The 23,239-nt window shown below is 60.1% G+C and overlaps 3 protein-coding genes across 43 annotated transcripts in view; 1 reads left to right on the top strand and 2 right to left on the bottom strand.

Annotated features, from left to right (window-relative positions):
* Positions 1-895: 895 nt before the first annotated feature.
* PEX16 (peroxisomal biogenesis factor 16) lies at positions 896-7,748 on the bottom strand. 13 transcript variants are annotated; one of them, XM_045893835.3, is made up of 11 exons: positions 7,256-7,748; positions 7,017-7,052; positions 6,157-6,233; positions 5,669-5,802; positions 5,432-5,532; positions 4,624-4,704; positions 4,382-4,537; positions 4,208-4,284; positions 3,956-4,075; positions 2,247-2,311; positions 896-1,481 (listed from the first exon to the last, which is right to left on the bottom strand). In XM_045893835.3, exons 1-11 carry the CDS (start codon positions 7,365-7,367, stop codon positions 1,034-1,036), a joined length of 1,407 nt encoding a protein of 468 aa, XP_045749791.1. In that variant the 5' UTR covers positions 7,368-7,748; the 3' UTR covers positions 896-1,033. The 13 variants fall into 13 exon arrangements, 9 of the variants coding, with proteins under 9 accessions (XP_045749791.1, XP_054367944.1, XP_054367945.1 ...); XR_010406879.1 differs by having other exon boundaries at positions 1,322-1,481; positions 2,247-2,453; XR_010406880.1 differs by having other exon boundaries at positions 1,322-1,481; positions 2,247-2,453; positions 4,208-4,280.
* On the top strand, positions 5,691-19,722 carry LARGE2 (LARGE xylosyl- and glucuronyltransferase 2). 8 transcript variants are annotated; one of them, XM_064576553.1, is made up of 16 exons: positions 5,691-5,825; positions 5,988-6,161; positions 11,785-12,130; positions 12,479-12,561; positions 12,819-12,942; positions 13,206-13,377; positions 13,506-13,610; positions 14,092-14,204; positions 14,291-14,416; positions 14,494-14,649; positions 14,774-14,934; positions 15,288-15,614; positions 15,938-16,087; positions 16,192-16,387; positions 16,641-16,854; positions 19,584-19,722. In XM_064576553.1, exons 3-15 carry the CDS (start codon positions 11,846-11,848, stop codon positions 16,848-16,850), a joined length of 2,208 nt encoding a protein of 735 aa, XP_064432623.1. In that variant the 5' UTR covers positions 5,691-5,825; positions 5,988-6,161; positions 11,785-11,845; the 3' UTR covers positions 16,851-16,854; positions 19,584-19,722. The 8 variants fall into 8 exon arrangements, with proteins under 8 accessions (XP_064432623.1, XP_064432624.1, XP_064432625.1 ...); XM_064576554.1 differs by having other exon boundaries at positions 5,738-5,869; XM_064576556.1 differs by lacking the exons at positions 5,691-5,825; positions 5,988-6,161 and adding an exon at positions 10,744-11,688 and having other exon boundaries at positions 11,785-11,942; positions 12,021-12,130.
* PHF21A (PHD finger protein 21A) overlaps positions 17,274-23,239 on the bottom strand; it is a 285,197-nt gene continuing 279,231 nt past the window's right edge. For all 22 annotated transcript variants that reach the window (XM_064576561.1, XM_054511958.2, XM_064576566.1 and 19 more), the window contains one exon: positions 17,274-22,174. In XM_064576561.1, coding sequence (XP_064432631.1) covers positions 21,917-22,174 — 258 coding nt within the window. In that variant the 3' untranslated portion in view covers positions 17,274-21,916. The remainder of the gene's footprint in view (positions 22,175-23,239) is intronic.

Here is a 23,239-nt window from a genome sequence, read left to right as displayed (position 1 = left end):
CTCCCTTCTGCTCCAGCAGTGACTCACTGCACAACCTGCTCTCCCAGCCGGCCCCACACTGGCGCAGGGTTTCCCCTGCTTGAACCGAGGCCTCCCTGAGGGGTGCACCCTCCACGGGCATCCGTCCAGGCAGCGAGCACCTCCACTCACCCACCTCCGACCCAGACTCCCTCAGGTACACACTCCTACCTACTCGCACGCCCCAGCGCGCTGCATTTATGTGTGTCTGCGGATGCGTGAGCGCCCGACAGCAAGGCCAGCTTTCCTCCCGCCGCACGCACAGCCCCCGGCCCAGAGCCCGCTGACAGGGCACGTGCCCAGCAATGGTCCCCGTACCCAACAGAGGTCGGGGCCCCAAGCTGTGACCACCTGAAGGCTTGTCCCTTCACCTTCCGGCCCAGGACCTGGGCATGCCTTCCCAGAGGCACTTGCGGGGGGGGGGGGGCAGGTAGCAGAGGAGGGCTGGCCCCTCCTCCCGTGGCTCCCCCCAGGGTGTCAGAGGAAGTGAGGCAGGACAGAGGTGGTGCGGATGGAGCCCTCAGAACTCTGAGGGCGGCTCACCCGGCTAGAAATTCCAGCAGGAGAGTTCGGTCTATTCACGGGGCAAAGGGGACAAGCGGCGGAGGCTGAGGAAGGGAACAGACCAGGCAGAAAGGCCAGGCTGCAGTCGCCCCGTCTGGGCGCTTGTACCCTCCCCAGTAGCCTGTGCGCGGCTCCAGGAGACTTGGCCACCAGGGAGCTGGCAGGGGGAGTGTGCAGAGACCCCCAGCTCCTACCCCCTGAACCTGCACCAGCTCAGGCTCCCAGCCCCTGACGCCCGCCCCCAGCACCAGCTGTGGGAGAATACCTCCGGCTGTGAAACGGGGGCTCAGGGTGTCACTGCACCAAGCCAGGCCCACCATTCACCAGCCTCCGTCACAGAGAGGCTGGCAGGCTGGAGGACAGGGCCCTGCAGGGAAGGGGCAGACAGAGGCTCTGGCCAGAGGCCACACGGGCAGCGGTCTCCCCCTGCCCCGTTGGACCTTGTCTGTTGTCACCAGGGACCGGTGACAGAGGAGCTGAGTTCACCTCTGCGGCTGCCACGGCAAGCCGCTTCCCACGCTCGAGGATGCCAGACCCCAGCTTTCTGTGGCCGGAGGAGCCCAGGTCCCCACCCCGACGGGAGGCTTCTCGGCCCAGGGACGAGGTGCGGGCCGCCATGGCTCCATCGCCGGAGGGTGAAAAGTCGAGAGGATATCTGGGGGGAGCGGGGGGGCGGTGCTCGGTGGGCCAGGTGGAAGTGCCAGGAGCCCTGGGCGGCGGGCATGGAGAGGCCACGTGCTGGGACGCTGCCAGAGTCAGTTTTATTAGGGCGAAGGGGCCCTGGGGGTCCCAACGGCCGGGGCACCCCCTGCCCCTCCCTGCACCCCCGCCCGGGATGGGTCAGCCCCAGCTGTAGAAATAAATTTTCTGCCAGGTGGGCAAGTAATCCATGAGAGGCCCTGCAACGAGAGAGAGTTCGGGGCTGAGGGCCAGACTCCCATCTGACTCCGCTCTACCTAAGGCCCTTCTCAGCCACGCTGCCCTAATACGGCTACTCACATCCATCCAGCCAGGAGCCCCACTGACTCTCCTGCCTGCCTGACCCTTGGGAGGCAGCAACAGCAGCGACCTCTGTCCCCCTTTGCAAAGACCCTCAGGCTCAGAGAAGCCACGTGGCTGAGGTAAGAGCTCCGAACAGCCTGGTGGGCTTCAGTCCTGCCGCAGAAGCCCCAGAGAAGCCCCAGGGGTGTATGGCTCCAGGATCCCGAGGCCGGGCTAAGGTTGACAGGCCAGTGTGGCCCAACACTCCTCTCAGGACAGGGACCTTCTTCCAGCAACCCCTGAGGCTCTACGGGCCGGCCTGGCCCTGCCCAGGAGCTGCCACCCACCCAACCTGACCTCTGGGCTCCCTCTCCCGACTGTGTCAAGAATCAAATAACAAGGGCGCCTGGGTGGCTCAGTTGGTTAAGCGACTGCCTTCGGCTCAGGTCATGATCCTGGAGTCCCGGGATCGAGTCCCACATCAGGCTCCTTGCTCAGCGGGGGGGTCTGCTTCTCCCTCTGACCCTCCCTCCCTCTTGTGCTCTCTCTCTCAAATAAATAAATAAAACCTTTAAAAAAAAAAAGAATCAAATGACAAGGAGATAAAGAGGAAACAGTCAGGGACACGGGGCCACTCGAAAGATCTGCGATACTTGGTAATCACACCCCCATTCCGCACTTACTTGCAACCAGGCCAATGCCCGGGACGTGGTCCGCCAGCAGCTGGAGCAGGAAGAGAATCCTTGCCCTGCAGAGAGAAGATGAGCAGGAACTGCCTGGCCCGGGCCGCCCACGGCTCAGCTTAGGACTGGTGCTTCCTCACAGCATCCCAAAGACTCCCGCCGCTCTCTCCCTCGTCCTGCCCTTCCTTCTCCTGAGCCAACACACTCCTGGGGCAGTCCCAACACAGGGCTGGTGAGGGCCCAAAGGGAAGGACAGCCCCACCCTGCCTTCGAGAAACCCCCAGTAAGCCAGAAGCGCTGAGCCACACTGAAACCTCGCGAGCCAATGTTGAGTGACCAGGCCTGGCGGTGGCGGGGGGCCCACACTCAGTGGAAGGGGCAGGGGCCAAGACCCTATTTTTTTTAAGAGACAGGGCTTTCCCACAGGAGAACCTGGGGTGAGACGATAGCGTTGGGGACGGGAACAAGAGAAACGATGATAAGACTCGGCATTTGTTAAGTGATTCTGTACCAGGTGCTCCTGTATGTCTGAGGTCATTTAAGGCCTCCCGCGACCCTATGAGGCAGGCAAGAGCACGTCCCCGTCGTACAGAGGCACAGAGAGCTTCAGTAACTTGCCCCAGGTCACACGACTGTAAGGCAGCGCGGCCCGAGATGACAGTCGGTCTGACAGGAAGGCCAGAGGGTTCCCTGCAAGGCCTATACCCCAGAGCCGCTCAGCAGCTTGCTCCCTTTCCTCCGGGGTAACCAGAACTTCTCCGGCAGGTTTCTAGACCTTTCTCAGTCTGGGCCACTGCTGTGAGGGTGCTAGGCTGGTCCGCTCAGCAGGGGCCACACTAGAGGCTTGCCGCCTGTGGGGCCACCTCTGCGGGTACTGTCGCCTCAAAATGCCTCAGTTCCGAGATCCTGGGGCTTCGCTTCCTCTGCAAAGTGCAGGCCGTCTGTGGGGGGAGCTCATATGGTCCATGTAAGTCTCTAGAATATTCCTTTAGAGCAGGGAATAGGATTTGGCTTTAGTACCTTGTGAGCTTGCAAACTTATCTGAAAAGAGGAATTACCAGGCCACGCTAGTTGCACCAAGGTGGTATTGAGTGTGGCACAAACTCACTTCCTGTGGCCTCAAAACCAAACCAAACCAAACCCAGACAGAGGCTGTGCGGCCACAGTATTAAGCGTAATTCCAGGGACTACTGCCATCTTCCAGCAGAGGGCTTAAGACAGGAGCCTCCAGTCTGCCTCCTGGCCCCTGACCCCTCCTCAGATCGCAGTCTGACCTCAGGCAGTCACCCGGCAGGCCTTGGGGCACTTGGCCCCACGCCACCCCCTACTTGCCACCAGTGGGCCTTCTGGGTCTGGCCCTCACAGATGACAGAGCAGGCATGGCGGTGGCCCCTGGCTCTGCCACAGCCTAGCTGGACGGCTCCGTGTAAGGTGCCCTGCTTCTCTGAACCTCAAGGGCCTCTCTGCAAAGTGGGGCTCCACACTACTGGGCAGGAAGAAAGCCCGCCCCTGCCACCATCCCCGGGGCCCTGCCCTCGGCGCGCCGCCCCTGCGTGACTCCCGCACACCCGGGCCTGCGGCCTGAGCGCCCCGAGGCAGCGCCGGGCTGGCACTTGCCACTGCACGCAGGTTGGCACACGGCGGGTGGTCGGCGAACCCTGGATGGGAGCGGGGGAAAGGCGTGCGCAGGGGCCGGGGCCGGGCCTCACTCGGAGAAGCGGTCGTAGAACGGGGAGCGCAGCAAGTAGGAGAGCAGCAAGATGGTCCGGCGCCGCAGCTCCAGCCGCTCCCTCCGGCTCAGGCCCTTCCTGTCGCTCAGGAGGCTCAGGCTGGGGGCAGAAGGGGACGCGGTCAGGGCCAGCAACGGGGCGGGGCGGGGGGCCCATCTGCTCAGGTGAGGACAGGCCCGCGGCATGAAGCCCGGCAGAGGGAGCGGACTCCCCAGGCAGGCCTGGGCTCACCTGGTCACGTCCACAGCCCCAGACAGGAGCCAGGGTGTCCACGACCGCTGACCCCATAGGCCCAGGCTGAGCACTGACGGCCAAGGTGTCAAGGAGGTCTCCGGCACACGGCCCACCCACCCACTCCCCATGGGGCCCGCCCCGGAGGGCCGGCCAGCGGCGGGCAGAGGATACGGTGCAGCAGGGGCCGGGCGATATACAAGGACTCTGCGATGGTCTCCTGCAGCCCCAGCGGGGTGGGGGGGGTGACCCTCAGCTCCTCGTGCTGCTGCCGCCGCCGGCCCTCCTGCTGCGGGGGCACTCCCCAGTGCCTCGAGTGCAGGGACGGGGCTAGAACACAAGGGCAACGGATGAGCAGGCAGGCCCGGGCTGACCTCCGCCCTGAGGCGCCCGGGGCCACGACATCCTACACTTACTGTTCTGGAGGGTTCGTACCACTCGGTTCGACCGCTTCCCCACGTATGACTGCTCCTGGCCGTCAGCGCTCTGGTCACCATCTAGCAGGGACAGACAGAAGGCCATGCTGTCAGAGGGACATGTTTGCAGCGGAGCCCGCAGAGAACACACGTGCAGCGAACGCTCCTGGGCTAAGGGGGGAATGGGTGGGCGTGGGTAAGCCTGGACTACGGTGGTGGCTGAGGCCGGACGCTGTCACCAGGGCCATGCATCAGCACTCTCCCCGGATGGGGAAAGCGCAGCATGACTCGTGGTAGGGGAGCCAGCCAAGAAGCCAGGCCTCCCAGGGACTGGAGTGACGGAGGGAGGGCCCATGTCTTCTCAGTCCTTTGCTTTCAATATGACCAGGTGGAAAAGCAAAGAACGATTCCCACAGAAGGCCAGAGGCATCAGGCCTAGAGGCCAACCAGTGAGGAGTCCAAAGCCCCGAAGAGACAGATCTGCCGGGTACCCTGCCTCACGCAACTGTGGCTCTTGATATACAGAACGAGGCCCAAAGACACGGTCGGCAGGACCTCTGTCTCCTACTCATGCTGTCCCCCATTCCACAAAAAAGGATGAGGACTCTGGTGCCAGGATTCCTGAGTTCAAGTTCTGATTTTGCCCCTAGCCTCATCTTTCTTTTTTTTCTCTGTACAATACAGGGTGATGAGAACAAACTGAGCTGACGGAAATAGATGTGCTCCACGAACAGACAACACTATACTCAAGTTGGCTGGCTCTAAACCCACAAATTAACTCCGTGTGCCGGGCCACTCCAGAGCTTACCCGGGGGCTGTGCCTGGGTCTTCCTGTCCAGCGGAACGATGGGGGGTGAGGTCTGGAGGCCAGCCTTGAACCAGATCAGCAGAAGCATCCGCAGGACAGCCCTGGGTTGGGAGTACGGCAGGGCTGCAGGGGAGGTGGCTAGCCAGCAGGGGGCCAGGGGTGCTCTGGTGAACCCCACACGAACTGCTGGCCTGAGTCACCCCCACCCAGGGCCTGCCCTCCTCAGTCCCAACGTACTTGGCCAGCTGGATGAGGGCGATGACGAGCCAACGGCCCACTTCACCCCACACCTTGGCGGCCCCCATCTCCATGAACACCTCCACACACTCGAGCACGCTCAGCCATGTCAGCAGCTTCTGCTGGGACAGCGACTGCAAGGACCCCAGGCCAAGAGGTCAGGGTTGGGGCGGGGGCCCCAGGCCCAGGCCCTCCTCCTAGGTGATTCCTCTAACAGGACAGGTGGATTTTCCCCTAAGACTACCCGTGTAGGCCTGAGTTCTCCAGATGGCAGAGGCTACTCTATGTCCCTGAAATTCAGTCTTTTCATCTGCGACAGGGGTACTAACAACTTGACCCTCCACCTAATGAGATGGCTTGAAGCTCAGATGGACGTAGGCACGGCTCACACTCTTGAGACCGTACATGCTACACACAAGGGCTGGCGATTACTGCTTCACTCCCAAGTCCCTGTGCTGCCCGCCCTCAGCTCCTGACAGAATTCTCACCACAGGTAACTTTTTCCGAAGCTCCTTCCGCAGGATGCCATCATTGAGCAGCACAAGCAGGTTAGAGGCAGAGTACACTGAGGGTGGGAGGAAGAGTGTGGCCGTGAAGGGCTGGTTCTGAGGCCTCTACACCCTCCCCTTCTCCCCACAGCTGCAGGTATCACCTGTTACCTGCTCTACTCCGCCAGCCACAGGCCGTGTGGAAACCCACCTGCCTCCCCACCCACTTCCTCAGAGCTGCCCACTCCCCAGTATGATCTTGTGTGGGTGGCTGGAACAAGAAAGGAGGGCTTGATCTCGGCGACAAAGCAGCTACTGCCCTGCTGCAGAGCCCTGGTCAGCCAGCTGTCCAGAACTGCCCACCGCTCTCAGCAGCCATGGATGTGTGGTCTCGCCTCTGGGCCTCAGCTCCCTGCAGCCTGTCCCTGAAAGGTGGCTCCACCTCTACCTCCACTACCCTCCGGGGTTCCCCGGGCAAACACCTGAGGCAGTCACAGTCTGGGGCTCCTCGAATGTGCGAAATCTGGGCTTGAAGCCTGGCTCCGGGATCACCAGTAGCTGTCCCCTAACCTCACTGAATTTCTGTCCCCTTTACTGGACACTGAGGACAGTAACAGTACATCGTAGGACTACAGGGAGGATTAACTGGGCAAAGGCAGGCAAGGTACTTGGGCCAGCCGCCTGACCAGTCAAGGTCCCCAGATTTGTCTCTGGACTATGGGGGGCCCGAGACAGTGGACTCAGGACCTTTGTCCGACTCAGCACAGGACCATGTAACGGAAAACCTAGGACAGCGAACCGGGGTGGTCCTCCCTCTGGGAAGCCCCGCCGCCCCCCATCCGCCCCAGAGCCCCGCTCACCCAGCTCTGACAGCTCGTGCGAATCGGCGAAGCGACCTGGGGAGAAGGCACAGGAGGCGACGGTGAGCGTTTGCCTCAGCCTGCGGCTTCGGGGCCCTGGACATCCCCTCCCTGTGCCCTACGGGAACGTGGAAGGAACTTCTCAAGCACAGCGATCACTACCCTGACTCCGAAGGGAAGGGGCCAGTGAGGTCAGAGGTCAGAGCCCCTAAGGGGTGGGGCAAAGGTCAGGGTAGCACCTGCCAGCAGGTAACTGAGGCCCCGCACTGCCGTCTCCAGCTGCGCCGTGGCGGCCGGGTGACGAGTCACGTACTCCTGGTAGCGGAGGCTCAGAAGCCGCAGTTTCTCCATCCTGCCCTCGGGACCGACAGACTCACGGACCGACAGCACGACGAGCTGCAGCACCCTGCTTCCTGCGCCCTCCTTCCTGCTTCCGGTCCTAGGCCCGCCTCTTCGTTGCTTAACTTCCGAGGGCCAGAAGGATGATGACGCGAAGGGCCATTGAACCACCCTTCACCCCATTTCTTAAATCCCCTCCCACTAGGGTAGCGCTTAGCAACTGCGGGCCTAATCCCGCCCTCCCTGCTCCTTCAGGTCATTGGTTAAGCACACTCTCCGCCCCCGACCCCCCGGCGTTGTGGGGACCCGCTGCTTCCGCCTTCCGGGTGGGTTGCTCTTGCGCCTGCGCAGTTAACAGTTCCAAGAACGCTCCCGCGGTAGTCTGAGCAGTTCATTCTAGAGAATGGAGGAGGATCCTGGAGTCTTTCCAATAGAACGCCGAGAGGCTCGAACGGGAGGACCGTATTTTAAAGGCCTGGGAGGTAGCTTGCAAAAGGAACTTCGATCAGACTTGGGGAGGTGCGGGGAGAGTCCTGGCAGGCGCCCGTTTGGCCAGTTGCCTCGTCCCCGGACCCCCACCAGACGTAGTGCTGGGGAAACTGAGGCAAGGAAGAATCCAGCCTTCCACGCAGTCTCGATTCCCTGGTCAGCCACTGTTAGTGCTGGGCTTCGGCCACAGTTCCCGCATGGACTGTGCGGACATGCACTCCCATCTTCGCGGAGAAAACTGTTTCGGCCTTCCGCTCTTGCCTGGGGTGACTTGGTCGAGTGTTTCCCTTCTCTGGGTCTCGAGTTTTCCCATCTGTAAACTGGTTTGAGGGGAGACTTGGTCCTTGAACTCGGGCTCAATCTCAAAGGGCTTTTCGGCCCTCGGATGCACCTCCCGGTCCTCAGCTGTTCCCCAAGGGGCGGGGGAGACTCCTGGGAATCTTCCCTAACCGGGTGGCCTCCCTGATAGGGGTTGTGGCAGGAGAGAAGCGGCCAGAGGTAGGGAATCTGACGCTCCGGGGAGGCCGCCACTGATTGGCTCCGTGGGGAAAGGGGCGGAGCCTAGGTGGGGTCAAGGGGCTGAGCCCTTGCGGACTGGCCCGCTGGTTCACCTTACTCTGAGAGTAGTAATACATTATCTTACCTGATTCTCTCTACGGGATGTTATCTGCAGGTGTGCAAAGGATCAGCTTAAGAACGCCCAGTCACATTCGAATCTTGGTCTAGTCTAACCACAGCATCTAGGCGGTTTAAGTAACACACCTTACTAGGGAGCCACAGCCCCTCCTTGCCCTCCCCTCTCCCTCACCCTCCTCTCCAGCTTAGTTTTCTTCTATATAAGGTGGGGAATCAGATCTGCTCTCGCTTCTCATGCCAAGCAAGGATGACCCAGGGAGATGTGTCCAGGGGCCTCAGGAGAGGCTACAGGTCTTGGAGAACAGAGGGGGTGGTCGTGGGCATCGCCAACATCGTTTCTCACCACTTCCTGGGGGCCAGACTCCTACACCACACCTGGCCACCTTGCCATCTTGCCAGCTAGGTATGAACTCTTTTTCACAGATGGGGAATAAGAGGCTCCAGTAGGTGAAAGGACTTGTCCCAGGTCACATAGCGTGGCATTGGCCAAACGGACCACAATGTGTGTCTCCCATAGCAGTGCTCTCTCCTACTGCCCACAACCCAGCAAGGGCAGTGACACAGTGAGGCCACTTTGTCGTGAGTCAAGTAAGAAGCTGGGGTTAAGACCAGCACTCAGGGCATTCAGTGTGGGGCTCTTTCTCCTTTCCTCCCTGTACCCCACCATCTTTATTTTTTTAAAGATTTTATTTATTAGAGAGAGAAAGTGAGAGAGGGAACACAAGCAGGGGGAGTGGGAGAGGGAGAAGGAGGCTTCCCGCGTAGCAGGGAGCCCAGTGCAGGGCTCAATCCCAGGACCCTGGGATCATGACCTGAGCTGAAGGCAGACGCCCAACGACTGAGCCACCCAGGTGCCCCATGTACCCCATCATCTTAATGAACCTGTTCCCAAACCTCTCCTTCCCTGCAGGACTGGGAGAGGAGCATGGGCCCAGCCACTTTGGCAGCAGCAGGGCTGCCTGAATTTCCTCTCCAGATCTCAGGACTGATTAGGTCCCAGAAACAAAGCGTGGAACGTGTGTGCCGGAGGCACCCAGCGCAGGCCCTCCCTGCTGGGTCCCTGCCTGGCATTGGTCACCTGGCTGGGCTGGAAGGGCCTCTGGGCAAGTTGGGCCAGAACCTCCCTCCTTCAGTCTGCCCTGAGCCACAGGAGAAGAGAGCTAGACCAGTCCAACAAGTACAGAGGAGGACACTGAGACCTAGAGAGGGGGCCTGACTGGGCTAAGGTCACACAGCAAAGTCCTGGGCAGAGCTGGGTCAAACCAGGTCTCGGACCTAGAAGACCAGCACCCTTTCATAGGCCCACCCCTGGCTCCCATTCCCCCTGCCCCAGAGCAACCTCTCAGAGGCCCAGGAAGCGGCTCAGCAAGCAGCTTCCCCTGAGTAGTAAGGTTAAGGAGGAGGTGGGGCCAGCATTGTGAGTAACCACAGTAAGTTCCGAAAGCCCCAGCTCCTGTCACACTCCCTGGCCAGGCCCTGACCTGTGTGCTCTACCCTCTTCCTCACATTTATTACCCCCCTCCACCATCCCCAGTCTCTGTTGAGGGGCTTGGGGAGGGATTTGTCCACCCCCACTCCAGCTCCAGGCTAGAGATGAGGGTCAGGGGATGCTGAAGGCTCAAAGTTCCAGACGCCAAGATGGCCCCTGCATCCCTTCATCTCCTTTTAATGCCCAGATGTGCAGGGAGCCACCATCAGTCTCCGGGGCAACCACTACCTCTAGCCTCCAAAACTGGACTTTCCTGGAAAAGCCCCATCTCCCAGAGAAAGGCATCCCAGTGTCTTGAAGGAGGAGACTTGAGGGGTCTAATGCTGGCCTGCTTTCCACAGCTTCTTTTGGGGTTAGGGTCTCCCAGGCCCTCACTTTTTATAGGTGAAGTTGGGCTAAGCTGGCTCACGGAGAGGCCTGGTGCATCCCATCCACGTTCCGCACATACTTAGTGTTTAGTGGGTGCTGGACCCTGGTTGGGCTCTGGGGCCCAGTACAGGACGAGATAGACAAGGCTCCAGTCTGACGAGCAGCCTTCTTTGGCTGGGGGCGGGGGTGGGGGGGTACCTATAAACAAGTCTGCAAGGTCAACTTCAGAGGAGTGCTAGGAATAAAATAAACCAAGGGATGTGGAAGGAGGAGCCGGCGTCAGGAGAATCTGGTAGAATCCAGGCAGAAGGAACATCAAGGGCAAAGTTCCCGGGCAGGAAGCCCTTAGAGAAGAACCGCAGGACACTTTGCCTTCAGCGAAGAGCCTGGGAAGGGGTCTGGGGAAGGGGTGGGTGTTCGAACAGGTCACTTCACTTCTTAGGGAAGGATGATGCCTGCATCACAGGACTGAGGGGAGGGTTAACTGAGATGAGGCTCGTCAAACCTCAGCACCGGGCCTGGCACGGAGAATGTGCGCTCAGCCAACCGCGACTCTTGTCGCTCAGGGGCCAGAGCGCCCACCACTCCCTCCAGGGCCGAGGCCGGGCTGCGGGGTGCGAGGTGGGGCAGAGTGAGAAATCCAGTCTCAGCCCCAGTCCCCCGGTCTAGGCAAGGCGGCGGGGGGAGGATGCCGATCCCGGTGCCCGCGTCAGGGAGGCCCCTTGCCAGCTCCCGGGCAGGACACGACCTTCGCAGGGCGGCTTTGTCCGGGCCGCGCAGCCAGGCGGGCCGGGCCTCCCGAAAGGCAGCGGGGGTGGAGCGGCCCCGGAGCTCCAGGTGCTCCGCAGCTCCCGGGCAGGGCTCGGCCGGCCCCGCCTCCAGTGCCCAGAGCAGGTGTCCCTGGCCCTCGAGGCCCCGCATTCCACTCCTTCCTCCTGAGCCCCGCCATCCCTTTGATCCCGGGGTCACGGGCCCCTCCCCCGTTGGGAGGTTAAGGGCAGGAGATGGGGCCTCAGAGCTGGGAAGAGGGGGATGGGCTCAGGGCAGGTGACGGGACCGGGCCTTCCTGGGTGCCTGCCCCTGCTCCCTCCAGGCATCCTGGGGGTTCCCCGGGTTCCTCCCGGGCTTGGGGGGGTGGTCGTCCGATGCCGGGGCAGGGGCGGGGCCAGTTCTCCTCGCCCACCTCCCCCCACCCCCCTGGGGCCTCCCCGCCCCTTTGGGCTCAGCCAAGCGGAGGTGAAACCTGAACCCAGGTTGGGGGCGGGGCTGGCCTGCGCTTCCACCCCCTTCCCCTGCACCCCGGCCGGCTTCTGAAAGAGGAAGGTCGGGGTCCCCGGGCCGTTGGAACAGGTGAGGTGGCGACTCAGAGCGGGAGGGAGGACCAGGCGGCCGTCGGGCCCCGTCGCCCAAGGCTGATCCTCTCCCGCTTCCCTTCCCGATCCGCAGGGACAGCGATGGAGCCCGCAGCCCGGGGTGGAGCCCCGCCCTGAGCGACCCGCCGGCAGCCATGCTGCCCCGAGGGCGCCCCCGGGCGCTGGGGGCCGCGGCGCTGCTGCTCCTGCTGCTTCTGATCGGCTTCTTCCTGTTCGGCGGGGACGTGGAGTGTGAGCGCGGCGAGCGAGGAGGCGAGCGGAGGGGCCCGGGATCCTTCCCCTGCCCACTGACGCCACGTGTCTCTGCAGACGGGCGGCCGCGGGGGGCTGCTGCCGTCGACGGAGACCCGTCTGCGGACCGCGGGGGCCGCAACCGCTCGGACTGCGTCCCGCCGCGGCCGCCGCTGCCCAAGTGCGAGGTAGGTGCGCGCGGCCCCCCGGCGGCGGGATTCTCAGGGGCGCCGCGCCCCCAGCCGGGCCTCCCCGCCCGCCCCCCGGCCCCTGTGGGAATCACACCTGGCGAGCCTCCGCCAGGTGGCTCCGGGACTGACCAGCCGGCCGGGGATGCCTCCCCTGCTCCCGGCCTCAGTTTCCCCATTTGTGAAATAGGGGTGGACTCCTGCTCCGCATCCCCCCGCCCCACTCTTCCTTAGCTCTGTTGCCGGGCGGGGCTCGGCTCCGCTGCCCCATGCCGGGCCAGCCCCGTCGTGGGTCCTTACGGTCCAGTGGGGGAGGGGCTGCTGCCCACCTCTGCGTCCCCTCCCCAGCTCTTGCACGTGGCCATCGTGTGTGCGGGACATAACTCCAGCCGAGACCTGGTCACCCTGGTGAAATCTGTGCTCTTCTACAGGTATAACCAGGTGTCAGGGTGGGGGTGGGGAGTCAGGCGTGGGGAAGGGAACACAGGCTTGGGCAGGATCTGGGAGCTCCAGTTACCCCATCTGCACCACAGGGACAGTGTGAAGGTGGTTCTAACAGTATCCGAAGCTGGGGACGGAAAAGCTCTTTGCAGAAGTTGGTGCTTTCACTCTGAGCCCCTCCGGCGGGTCTGGTCCCATGTTCTTCCTGCTCGGGCCTGTCAGCTTTCCTCACCTGTCCTTCCCAAAGGAAAAATCCACTGCACTTCCATTTGGTGACTGATGCCATGGCCAGGAACATTCTGGAGATGCTCTTCCACACGTGGATGGTGCCCGCTGTCCGGGTCAGCTTCTATGACGCGGAGGAGCTCAAGGCAGGAGCCCTGGCCCTTCTGCACTTCTTTCTGGCAGTGCCCAGCCCTGTCTTTCCTCCTCGGGCTTCGGGGGTGGGGGCGTGTGGGAGAGGTTAGAGCTGCCTGGGACCCCCCAGTCCCATCACACCTACAGAAGCTCAAATCCCTCATCCTCCCTGGGGTGTATGCCTTCTTCCCCCTGTGTCACCCGGAGTATGTTCTGGCACTCATATGCCCTTCTCTGCCAGGTTCATGCCCTGTCCTCCCCTACCCCGCCCCAACAGCCCCAGGTCTCCTGGATCCCCAACAAGCACTACTCTGGCCTGTACGGGCTAATGAAGCTAGTGTTGCCTGCTGCCCTGCCCCCTGAGCTGGCCCGTGTCATTGTCCTGGACACAGATATCACCTTCGCCTCTGATATCGCAGAGCTCTGGGCACTCTTTGCTCACTTTTCTGGTGAGAGGCCTGGGACCCAGCCCCAGCCGGTACCCCCTCCCTGGCCTGTCCGGGCCGCGCTGTGGCCTAGCCCTGAGCCGAGGGCCAGTGGCAGCCTCAGGCAGCTCCCTCGTGCCCTCCCCTCCCAGACGAGCAGGTGATCGGTCTTGTGGAGAACCAGAGCGACTGGTACCTGGGCAACCTCTGGAGGAACCACAGGCCCTGGCCTGCCTTGGGCCGGGGATTTAACACAGGTGGGACAGTGGTGGGGGGCAGGCAGGAGGGGTGGCCACTGGTCTTCAGGCCCCAGGGACTGGGCAGGGCACTGAATGCTAGGAAATCCCCCCCACCCCACCTAGAAGAATAGTGCTGTGGAAAGAACACCAGGAGAAGAGCCGGAAAACAGTTCCAATCTTCGCTGTGCTGGATGACTTTGGCCAAGCCACTCGGTCCCCCTAGGCCTCTGTTTTCTCACCCATTAAATGGGGATGATGTTGCCAGCCCTGGGATCACTGAGAGGGAGAACATGGCTGTGGAGGTGCTCTGTAAGCTGTGCAGTTCCCCCCTTCAGCCCCAAGAGGAATGATGGTTGACCGAAGTGGTCCATGCTCCTGTCTGAACAGTCCAAAAATACCAATAAGTCAAAAAGTAAACACTCAAAAGACGTCTTCGTGACCCCTGACCCCAGGAGCAGGGTTAGCCCAGGTGGGCATGACGACCCCTTCCCCTGGGCAGGCGTGATCCTCCTGCGGCTGGACCGGCTCCGGCAGGCTGGCTGGGGGCAGATGTGGAAGCTGACGGCCACGCGGGAGCTCCTCACCCTGCCCGCCACCTCCCTGGCAGACCAGGTCTGGGGGAGCCTCTGACGGGGAGCGGTGGGAGGGTGGGTGGAGAGCAGGCTCTGGGCCGAGGCATGATGGCTGTCTCTGCCCAGGACATCTTCAATGCCGTAATCAAGGAGCACCCGGGGTTGGTGCAGCCTCTGCCTTGCGTCTGGAACGTTCAGCTGTCAGACCACACGCTGGCTGAGCGCTGCTACTCGGAGGCGTCCGATCTCAAGGTGAGTGGGGTGGGGGCCGAGCGGTGGGCTTCTGTTCCCCGTGCCCATCCTCCGAGTACCACCCTCCTGGGTCCCAGGTAATCCACTGGAACTCACCCAAGAAGCTGCGCGTGAAGAACAAGCACGTGGAATACTTCCGCAACCTCTACCTGACCTTCCTGGAGTATGATGGGAACCTGCTGCGAAGAGAGCTCTTTGGGTGCCCCAGCCCGCCCCCAGCTGGGGCCGAGCAGGTGAGAGCGAGCCGCCTTCCCTCGCCTTGGGGAGGCTCTGCCCCCTCCCTGCTCTGCTGGCACCCGGCCTCGTCTGGGGACTTGCCCTCCAGCCCTGGTCCTCGTCTCCCCGCCACCCCGTCAGGTGCAGCGGGCCCTGGCACAACTGGATGAGGAAGACGCCTGCTTTGAGTTCCGGCAGCAGCGGCTCACCGTGCACCGTGTGCACGTCACCTTCCTGCCCCACGAACCGCCGCCCCCCCGGCCTCACGATGTCACCCTGGTGGCTCAGCTCTCTATGGACCGGTGAGAGTGCCAGGGGCCAAGGCAGGGGCTGGGACGGGGGGAGGTTTCCGGGAGGACGGGTTCAGTGGGTGGAAGGAAGAGCTCTCGCCCGCTGCCTGATGCTTGAGGAGTTCCAGAACTTGCAGACACTGGCTGTGGTTAGGAGCTTGGGTTTGGGGAATCATGCAGGTGCCTGGAGCTGCCCCTCTGTAGCTGTGGGACCACGGGCAAGTCTTAGTATCTCTGGCCTTTGGTGTTCTCATTGGTTACCTGGGAAAGGGCCCCCCTGTGGGGTAGTTGTGAAGATGAGGTAAGAGCAGCTTTAAAAGCCCCGGGAGGGGCTCAGTAAGTCACGTGAAGGGGTGTCTGCGCAGCTGTCCTGGGAGGTGCTCCAGCCGGGCTGACCACCGCCCTCGCCCCAGGCTGCAGATGCTGGAAGCCCTGTGCCGGCACTGGCCGGGCCCCATGAGCCTGGCCTTGTACCTCACAGACGCAGAGGCCCAGCAGTTCCTGCGTTTCGTCGAGGCCTCGGCAGTGCTCTCTGCCCGGCAGAACGTGGCCTACCACGTGGTGTACCGCGAGGGTCCCCTCTACCCCGTCAACCAGCTGCGGAACGTGGCCTTGGCCCAGGCCCTCACGCCTTACGTCTTCCTCAGCGACATTGACTTCCTGCCTGCCTATTCCCTCTACGACGACCTCAGGTGGGCCTGAGGAGGGAGGGAGAGGAACGGCAGACGGGTGTGTGTGGACAGGGGCCCTAGGCAAGCGTGTGGTGGCTCCTTCTTGTCCTCTGTAAGATGGGGTTTGGATTGAGGCGGGGGGGGGGGCGCCACATCGGTTGTCTGGGCTGCCATAGGAGAGGAGGGGAGGCTGGGACCCGCTTCCCATAGCAGCTGTCCTGTGTCTGCCTCCCGCGGGGCGGTCCGGCCAGCCAGCCCTGGGTCCTGCGGCTGAGAAGTCAGGGACTCGCTGGGCCTGGAGCCGTCCGTCCCTGCTGCCCTGTTCACGGGCGCTCCCCGCGCAGGGCCTCCATTGAGCAGCTGAAGCTGGGCAGCGAGCGGAGAGCGGCTCTGGTAGTGCCGGCGTTTGAGACCCTGCACTACCGCTTCAGCTTCCCCAGTTCCAAGGCCGAAGTGCTGGCCTTGCTGGACTCCGGCTCGCTCTACACCTTCCGGTAGGAGAGGCTCTGCTCCGTGCCCCACCCCGCTCCCCGCCGCCCCCCGCCCCCCACTGAGCTCCTAGCCTTAGCTCGGTGCCCTGCCCCATCCTGTTCCACAGGTACCACGAGTGGCCCCGGGGTCACGCGCCCACAGACTATGCCCGCTGGCGGGAGGCTCAGACCCCATACCGTGTGCAGTGGGCCGCTGACTATGAGCCCTACGTGGTGGTGCCACGTGATTGTCCCCGCTATGACCCCCGGTTTGTGGGCTTTGGCTGGAACAAGGTGGCCCACATCGTGGAGCTGGATGCGCAGGTGAGGATGTGCCTTGCTGCCTCCAGTTTCAATTTGGATACCTCCAGGCCCAGGGAGCTCACTACACCTCAGCGTGGCACACGGCACCAGTAGGCAGTACTATTAGAAGTTTCATCCGTATGGAACTAAGATCTGTCCTCTGACCCTCACTTTGGCTGTGAGGGACTCTCAAATAAGCCCGCTCCCATCCCCCAGAGCTGCAATCCTCCCCCCAGCCCAGGCAATGAATGTCCATGTGCCTCCGCCCCTATAGGAATATGAGCTCCTGGTGCTGCCCGAGGCCTTCACCGTTCACCTGCCACACGGCCCAAGCCTGGACATCTCTCACTTCCGCTCCAGCCCCACCTATCGCGACTGCCTCCAGGCCATCAAGGATGAGTTCCACCAGGACTTGTCCCGTCGCTATGGGGCCGCTGCCCTGAAATACCTCACTGCCCTGCGGCAGCCCCGAAGCCCCGCCTGACCTGGTGCGTGGCTCACCCCTGCCCCCCGCGCGGCTCTCACAGGCCCCCTGCGGACGCTGGAGCAACCCTGCCACCCTCCCCACCCTCCCTGCTATTTAAATTATTGAAGGTCTCAGTGGAAAGGGCTTCAGTTGGAGCACCTGCGGGGTGGGGCCTGGGGGCCTCCCCTTGCTGCTATCTATGGCTGGGGTCTACTCTCTCGGTGCCCCAGCCATTTGGGGCTGGTCTCCCCGTCTTCATCTGTACATCCCTTTTTCATAATTAAAGTTCTTCAAGCTCTTTTTCATGTTCCTTCTGGTTTGGGGCATGAGGGTGTGGGTCAGCCAGGAAGAGCTGAGTCTCCCTGGAGTTGCAGGAGGGCCCGGACCCGAGTGTGTCTTGCCCACCCTCCCCTGCCCCAAACCCAACACCATGAGGCTGAGAGACTTTATTTGGCTTTATTTAGTAAAATGTTAAAATAAATAAATACAAATTGATCAGCTGCTCTGGATCCCCCCCGCCCCCTCAAAACAAAAATGAAACAAACAGAAACAAAAACTTTGAAGCACAAAACTCCAAATACAAGTTCTACCAAGACTGAAATCACAAAGGGCGTGGACAAAGAGACAGGATTGGGGGCTGGCTGGCTCTTTTCTGCTCGGAGCTTGCTGACCTCTGGCTGCCCGTCCTGTCCCGCCTGACTGCAGCTTACCCTGGGCTGAGGACCCAACGACACAGAGGTACAGGGGCCAAAGGCTGCTGTGGGGGATGGCAGAGTCCTCAGGGAGGAAGGGCCTCGTGGGGAGAGGCGGGGAGCAAAGTGGAATTTGTGAGCCCTGCCCTTCCTCTACAAGGGCTTTAGAGTTCCACCCTGGCTCTCTGGAGGGGGCGACCCCCAGCGTCCTCCCCTTCACTAATGCCGGAGGGCCAGGGAAATCTTCCCGGGGGCCACCCCCTCCCTTGGAGAGGAGCGGACACCGAGGACGGCTATAAGTCAGGGTGAGAATGGGTCTCCTGTTTCCTGCCAGGGGTGCCCAGCTGAGGGGTGGGGGTGAGGCCCACAGTCATTTACACAGAGCGAAGTTCCCCTATCCAACAGAAGCCATGGAATCTGGAGAACCCAGGGCCTGAAGAATACCTGAGCCACCATCCATCTTACTACCCCAGAAGAGCCTTTTACCCCTGGGGTAAAAGTCTCCTAAATTAAGCCCTTTGAATAAATCAGAAAGACCACACCCTAAAAGGGAGCGAAGGGAGGAAACCGCTTAGAGAGCATCGTGTGACTTGGGATGAGAGCCCAGAGGCTCTGCTGGCCCCAAGAGGAAGAATCGGAGATGGCTGGAGGAGCAACCGTACATGCAGACTTAGTGAGCGGGAAACAGTCACCCTCACTTGCGGGGAGAGGCATGGGGCGGCCGTTGTGCCCGTTCGCACTGCCTGTTGAGCCTGAGCCAGGAAGAAGCCGGGACAGGCAGGCCCCGCAGGGAAACCGGGCACTTAGATGCATGCTGGCTGGAGGTGGCCGCAGGGCAGCGCCACCCAGGGAAGGGCCCACCCGGGGGCTGCCCCGAGCCCGGTCGCCCCAAAGGGCCTGATAAAGAAGGGAGAAAGCAGACCTCTGGATGAGCGCAGCACAGAGGTGAGACAAGACCCAGCAGGCTCCAGGAGAGAAAAAGGACCTGCGGGCGGCATTGGCAAGAACGTGAGGCGGGAAGATGACAGCAACATGAGCTCAGCAGCTCCAGGGTGCAGTGCCTGCGTCACGGGCCTGATCAAGGGCCCCAGACCAGCCACTCCCTGGCACGTGAAGTGACTGCGAAGCCAGCTGGTCTGAGATGGGCCCGTGAGCAGCTAAACCCGGGCATGGCCAAAGAGCAGCAGAGGGAAGGAGAGGGAGGTGGGGACAGCCCAGGTGAGGCAGGCATGAATGCGCGTCTCAGGTGGTCACAAGCACCCGCAGGTCTAGGGCACAGAGAGAGGGTCTTCTCTTGGCAGGACAGTAGAGGAAAAGGAGACAGGGTGACCAGGGCCTTTTCTTGGCAGTAAGTAGAGTTTTGGGATTTGAGTCCAGAATGTGAGGGTTTGGGGGCAGGGTTGCATTTGTACTCCACACTAGCTGACTCACAGAACAGCTCATACCTGCACTTAGGAAGACTCCACATCCCAACCCCAGGCAAGGCCAGAGTGTGAGTACTCACAGCAGCAGGCAAAATGCTGGTCAGTGCCTAGCTGTACGCACGCCCCATCTCCCCCCGACACCCCGGGAATTCGCAGGCAGCTCCTTTTTGAGCAAAGGCCTCTAGTGATGATGATCGTTTCCTAACTCCTTTCAAGAAAAGACAGGTATCATGTGGCAACTCCCAGTCTCTGGGCCCAGACAAGTCAAATGGGAGAGCTTAAGACTGGGCGTACAGCCCGCTGCTGGGCTCTTAACCTCCGCCAACTATTCCTCCAACTAGTCCAGGCATCTCCAAAGCTCCCTGACTAGACGTAGCACCTTGGTTTCTGCAGGAGAAAAGGGAGCTCCTCTGTCCCTCTCAGGCAACCTCGAAGCCAGGGCCTGACTCTGAGGCCTGTAGAACAACTCCTAATCCCCTAACGTTCCTGGGAAGAGGAAATGGCCAGTAGAGATGAGGCATATTTGACCTAAGAAGTCTCCCTTTCTCTTGAATTTGCTTTCAGGGTTCTAACTGGGATCTCTGGGCCTAACTGGGTGAGGGAGAAACTAATGGAACCTTTTCTGCCCCTCCTAGACTCTGGCCATTATGGAGTATGGGGCGGGCTTGGGAGAGCTGTCCCAGAAGAGCTGCGGCGACAAGCGCCTGCCTCCCTCCTGTGGGCCAGGCACGTGATGGGCCAAGATCTCCGATGAGGGCACACACCTGACAAAATTTACTTCCCACGAGGCAAGATGACAGAAATGGTCCGAGTCTTTCAGAACCCTGGTTTTCTCAAGGAGGAGACAGGCCAAGCCAAGGCAAGCACAGCGATTCTAGCCAAAGGTCACCCAGGAAGCTTGTGGATGGGCAAAGGGCAGTAAACTCTATCGCCAGTACCTGGAGCCAGCAGGCAGAGAAAGCGGCTGGAGAGTCAGACCTCTTCAAAGGCAAGACAGACACAAAGGCCACCCTGGGGCTCTTTGTCTCAGAGACACCATGTACCCTCAAGACCTCTCACTCCTTTGTTCTTTCTCAGCACCAAGGGCTGATGCAGCCAGCCTGCCCCCTGCACCCTCCCACCAAGGCCAGGGTGCCTGGGCACCAATGAGTGTCACTGGCCGTGTCCTTCAAAGTTGTCCCCCAGGCACTCACAATGCTGGTGGCTGAAAGACGGAGAGCAGCACCAAAGGAAAGGATCTTATTTAGGCACCAGCCTTTTGCTCTAGCAAAATCCGAGGAGACAATGGGTAGGGCAGGGCCCTGATACCATCCACACTCCACGTGGGCTTCCAAAACAGAAGCCCAGATCCCTGCGCCAAGAAGAGAGGACAGTCCTTTCCGAGGAGGGGAGAGTGGTGGGAGGGCTTGGCCGCTGCCCGTCAGGGCTGCAGTCGTCCAGAGGACAGAAATCATGGAGACTAGCCCACCAGTCTTGAGACACAAACACAGCAAAATGTCATCATGATCAGCAGGTTCTGTGCTAAAAAATTATAACTACACAGCATTTTCTCCAGTTCTGACACCTTTTTAATAGAAATCACTGTTTTTAGGAAACAAATAGCACTTTTGTAATTTTTTTTTTTACAATGTTTCTTACCTTGATCTTAATTTAAGTAACACTAGGAAGACCTCAATATCTTTTATTTTCCTTTTTAATTTAAAAAAAAGTTGTTGTTGTTGTTTTCCCCAGATACAAAGATTTTTGCCCTTGCATAAAAAACAGTGCCCCGAACGATGACACAAGGACTCACACGGACTCACTGGACCTCACTGACACTATGATTCCTATTCTACCATGCATGGCCTCGACTACCCTTAATTGACTGTCAGCCTGAAAAACAGCTTTTCTATTCCTTATTTTAGTTTTTGTTACCAAAAAAGTAAAATAAACAACAAAATAAAACTTTTTTCTTAAAGAAAACAAAACAAAACAAAAATTTAAAAAAAGAGAAAAGAAACATCTCCATTCAATTCACACACACCTGGGTCGCGTGCTGCTTCGCTCAGAATCTTCTCTTCTTATAAATATAGAAAAGGGATGGAGCTTGTTTTCAAGTAAAAATCACTGATCCACCTTGTTTTCCTTCCTGGACACACACACCCTTCTTCCCTGCCCCGGGCAATGGCCCGCCAAGCAGGCCTCTTGCCTGTTCTTGGAGAGGGAAGGTAACCGGATCATCCACGGGGATGCGCGCCAATTTGCCAAAGCGGGGAAGGAACGCGGGGAGTGGTGGGGGCGTCCGGGGAGTGAGGCGGAGTGTGCGGGAGAAGGACCCCGTGGCTGTCCTCGGTGTCCACTTCCCCGTGCATTGTGCCCCACCCCGGACAAGAGGAAATACTGCTTATTTGATAGACTTTTCCCACCCTGGCTCCCTCCCAGCCCCTCCCATCCCTCCTCTGGGCACTGGGGTTGGTTAAATCTCGATTTCCTTTTTTTTGGTTTTATAGTAGTGAAAGTTTAGAAACAGGAAAGCCCACACACTCTTTGGACTTGTCTTCTCTACCTAAACAAACGGCTCGGCAAATAAGGATCTGAAACCTGCTCTCCTCCCTCCGCCCGTCCCTGCTCCCCACCCAACAAAACGCAAACAAACCCATGGTGGCTGTGGAGGCTGCTGCAGGCACACACTGGTGTATAATAGAGAGAGTAAATATATTATTTCACTTGGCATGGTGCTGGCAAAGAACCTCCAGCTGGCACTATTTCATGTAACATGGTCCAATCTTTGCATGTACACACAGAATAAGAAGGATCAATTGGCAAACTCCGGTGCCACCCGGCACTAGCATCTTCTCTCTCTCTGGAACCAAAGAACCAAAAGAATTCTGTACTTTCCAGAAGAAATCCGGCTTTGCTTTTCTAGAGTCTTCAGTGTTTTTGCTCTCCTGGCCGCCGGGAGCCTGCGGCTTCTCCTGGCGGGGCTCTGTTATTTAGTCTCGCCCCCCTGGGTACAGTTCGCTGTGCAGCTCTGGGGGGAGGGGGAGGGGGCCGGCGTGGAGGTGGCAGCGTTGGCAGGGGGGGTACAGTCCGGGCCGTTGGAGATGGCCCCCACAGTGGCCTCAGAGTCTACAGGTTTGGAGAGGTCGATGCCGTGGATGAGGCGGATCAGCTGTTTTACCTTCTCCAGGGAGCTGTGCATCTCCTTCTGCCGGGCCAAGATGGTATTCTTCATTTCCATGCATTTCTGCAGCAAATGAGAAGGGCAGTGGCACTGAGCCTCCGTGGCTTTTCTGACAGGCCTGGCAGCTCTCTCCAGGGAAAAGAACCCTGCTGGCTGGTGTGCAGCCCCTAGACCTTGCTCTGCTCTGCACTGGAGGGGGCACTACCGCCCGGCGAGTGAGTGGTTTAAGAGCCAACCCTGCTTGACACTAGGACTTAAAACCAAATGTGAATTACCACTCCAACGCTACAAAATAAAAGCAATTTAAAAACAACATTCCCAGAGCTGCGCTCAGGCTGGTTTGGGCAGGTTTTGGTATGCCTCTGCCTTGCACATGGGTGCTAATGTGCTCAGGACTGGACTGAGCTTTCGAGAGTAGAAAATGAGCCAGTGGCATCTGGATTCAATTTGAGGGCTACTGAGGATCACTTGGTCGGCAAGAATTTAGAGGCAGGCCTAGGGTAGCACAGTGATACTTGGGAGAATCAAACACTGCAGCCAACAGAAACCCTTCTGCTCAGTCATGGACTTGTAGTCTTTTGCCCTTTTGCCCAAGGTCTCCCACAGCTGCTGGCTTCTGTTCTAGGCAGGAAGAGAGATGAAACCTGCATGCCATGGGGAGTATGGTGACGAGGAGAAAGCAGTGGAGTGGGACAGCCCAACTGCCACCAAGTCCAGGGTCCCACCTCCTGTCCACGAGGGCTGAGGCCACCTGGCTCCAACAAGGGGAGGGGTACCTACTCAAGAGAAATAAAACTTGCTCTGGAGGAGCCTCAGAATCTCTGCTGCAAATACAACCTGGACAGGCCAGGCCGGGCAGTATTTACTTCCAGTACTTGTCTCCAGGAACCTCTCTTCCTCAGGCTGGTCAGGAAAACCTGGAGACGCAATCAGCAGGGTGTGGAAGAAAGGATGGGAGTGACGGGCCATGCAGACAGACCGCTAACTAGGACGACTAGAAAGGCTTCTATGCAGGGACCTGATCTGTGTCTACCTGGCGTGGGGAGAGGCTTCATACTCCTCCCAAACCCACTCAGGAACACACAGGGGTGGTGGCCATCCTGCCGTAGCTGCTACTGCATCTCTTTA

Source organism: Mirounga angustirostris, unplaced genomic scaffold (genome assembly GCF_029215605.1).
Source record: "Mirounga angustirostris isolate CCGP_5_RB_7025 unplaced genomic scaffold, mMirAng1.0.hap1 SCAF_13, whole genome shotgun sequence".
Lineage (NCBI taxonomy): Eukaryota > Metazoa > Chordata > Mammalia > Carnivora > Phocidae > Mirounga > Mirounga angustirostris.
This window is presented reverse-complemented; position numbering and strand designations above follow the sequence as displayed.

Coding starts and splice junctions, on each gene's coding strand:
- LARGE2 (XM_064576553.1), top strand. CDS start 11,846: ATGCTGCCCCGAGGGCGCCCCCGGGCGCTGGGGGCCGCGGCGCTGCTG. Junction 13,611..14,091: donor GGGCCGGGGATTTAACACAG/GTGGGACAGTGG, acceptor TCCCCTGGGCAG/GCGTGATCCTCCTGCGGCTG. Junction 16,388..16,640: donor TCGTGGAGCTGGATGCGCAG/GTGAGGATGTGC, acceptor CCGCCCCTATAG/GAATATGAGCTCCTGGTGCT.
- PEX16 (XM_054511969.2), bottom strand. CDS start 7,367: ATGGAGAAACTGCGGCTTCTGAGCCTCCGCTACCAGGAGTACGTGACT. Junction 7,053..7,255: donor CCTCAGTTACCTGCTGGCAG/GTGCTACCCTGA, acceptor CCTTCTCCCCAG/GTCGCTTCGCCGATTCGCAC. Junction 2,312..3,955: donor TTCTACGACCGCTTCTCCGA/GTGAGGCCCGGC, acceptor TTCTCTCTGCAG/GGCAAGGATTCTCTTCCTGC.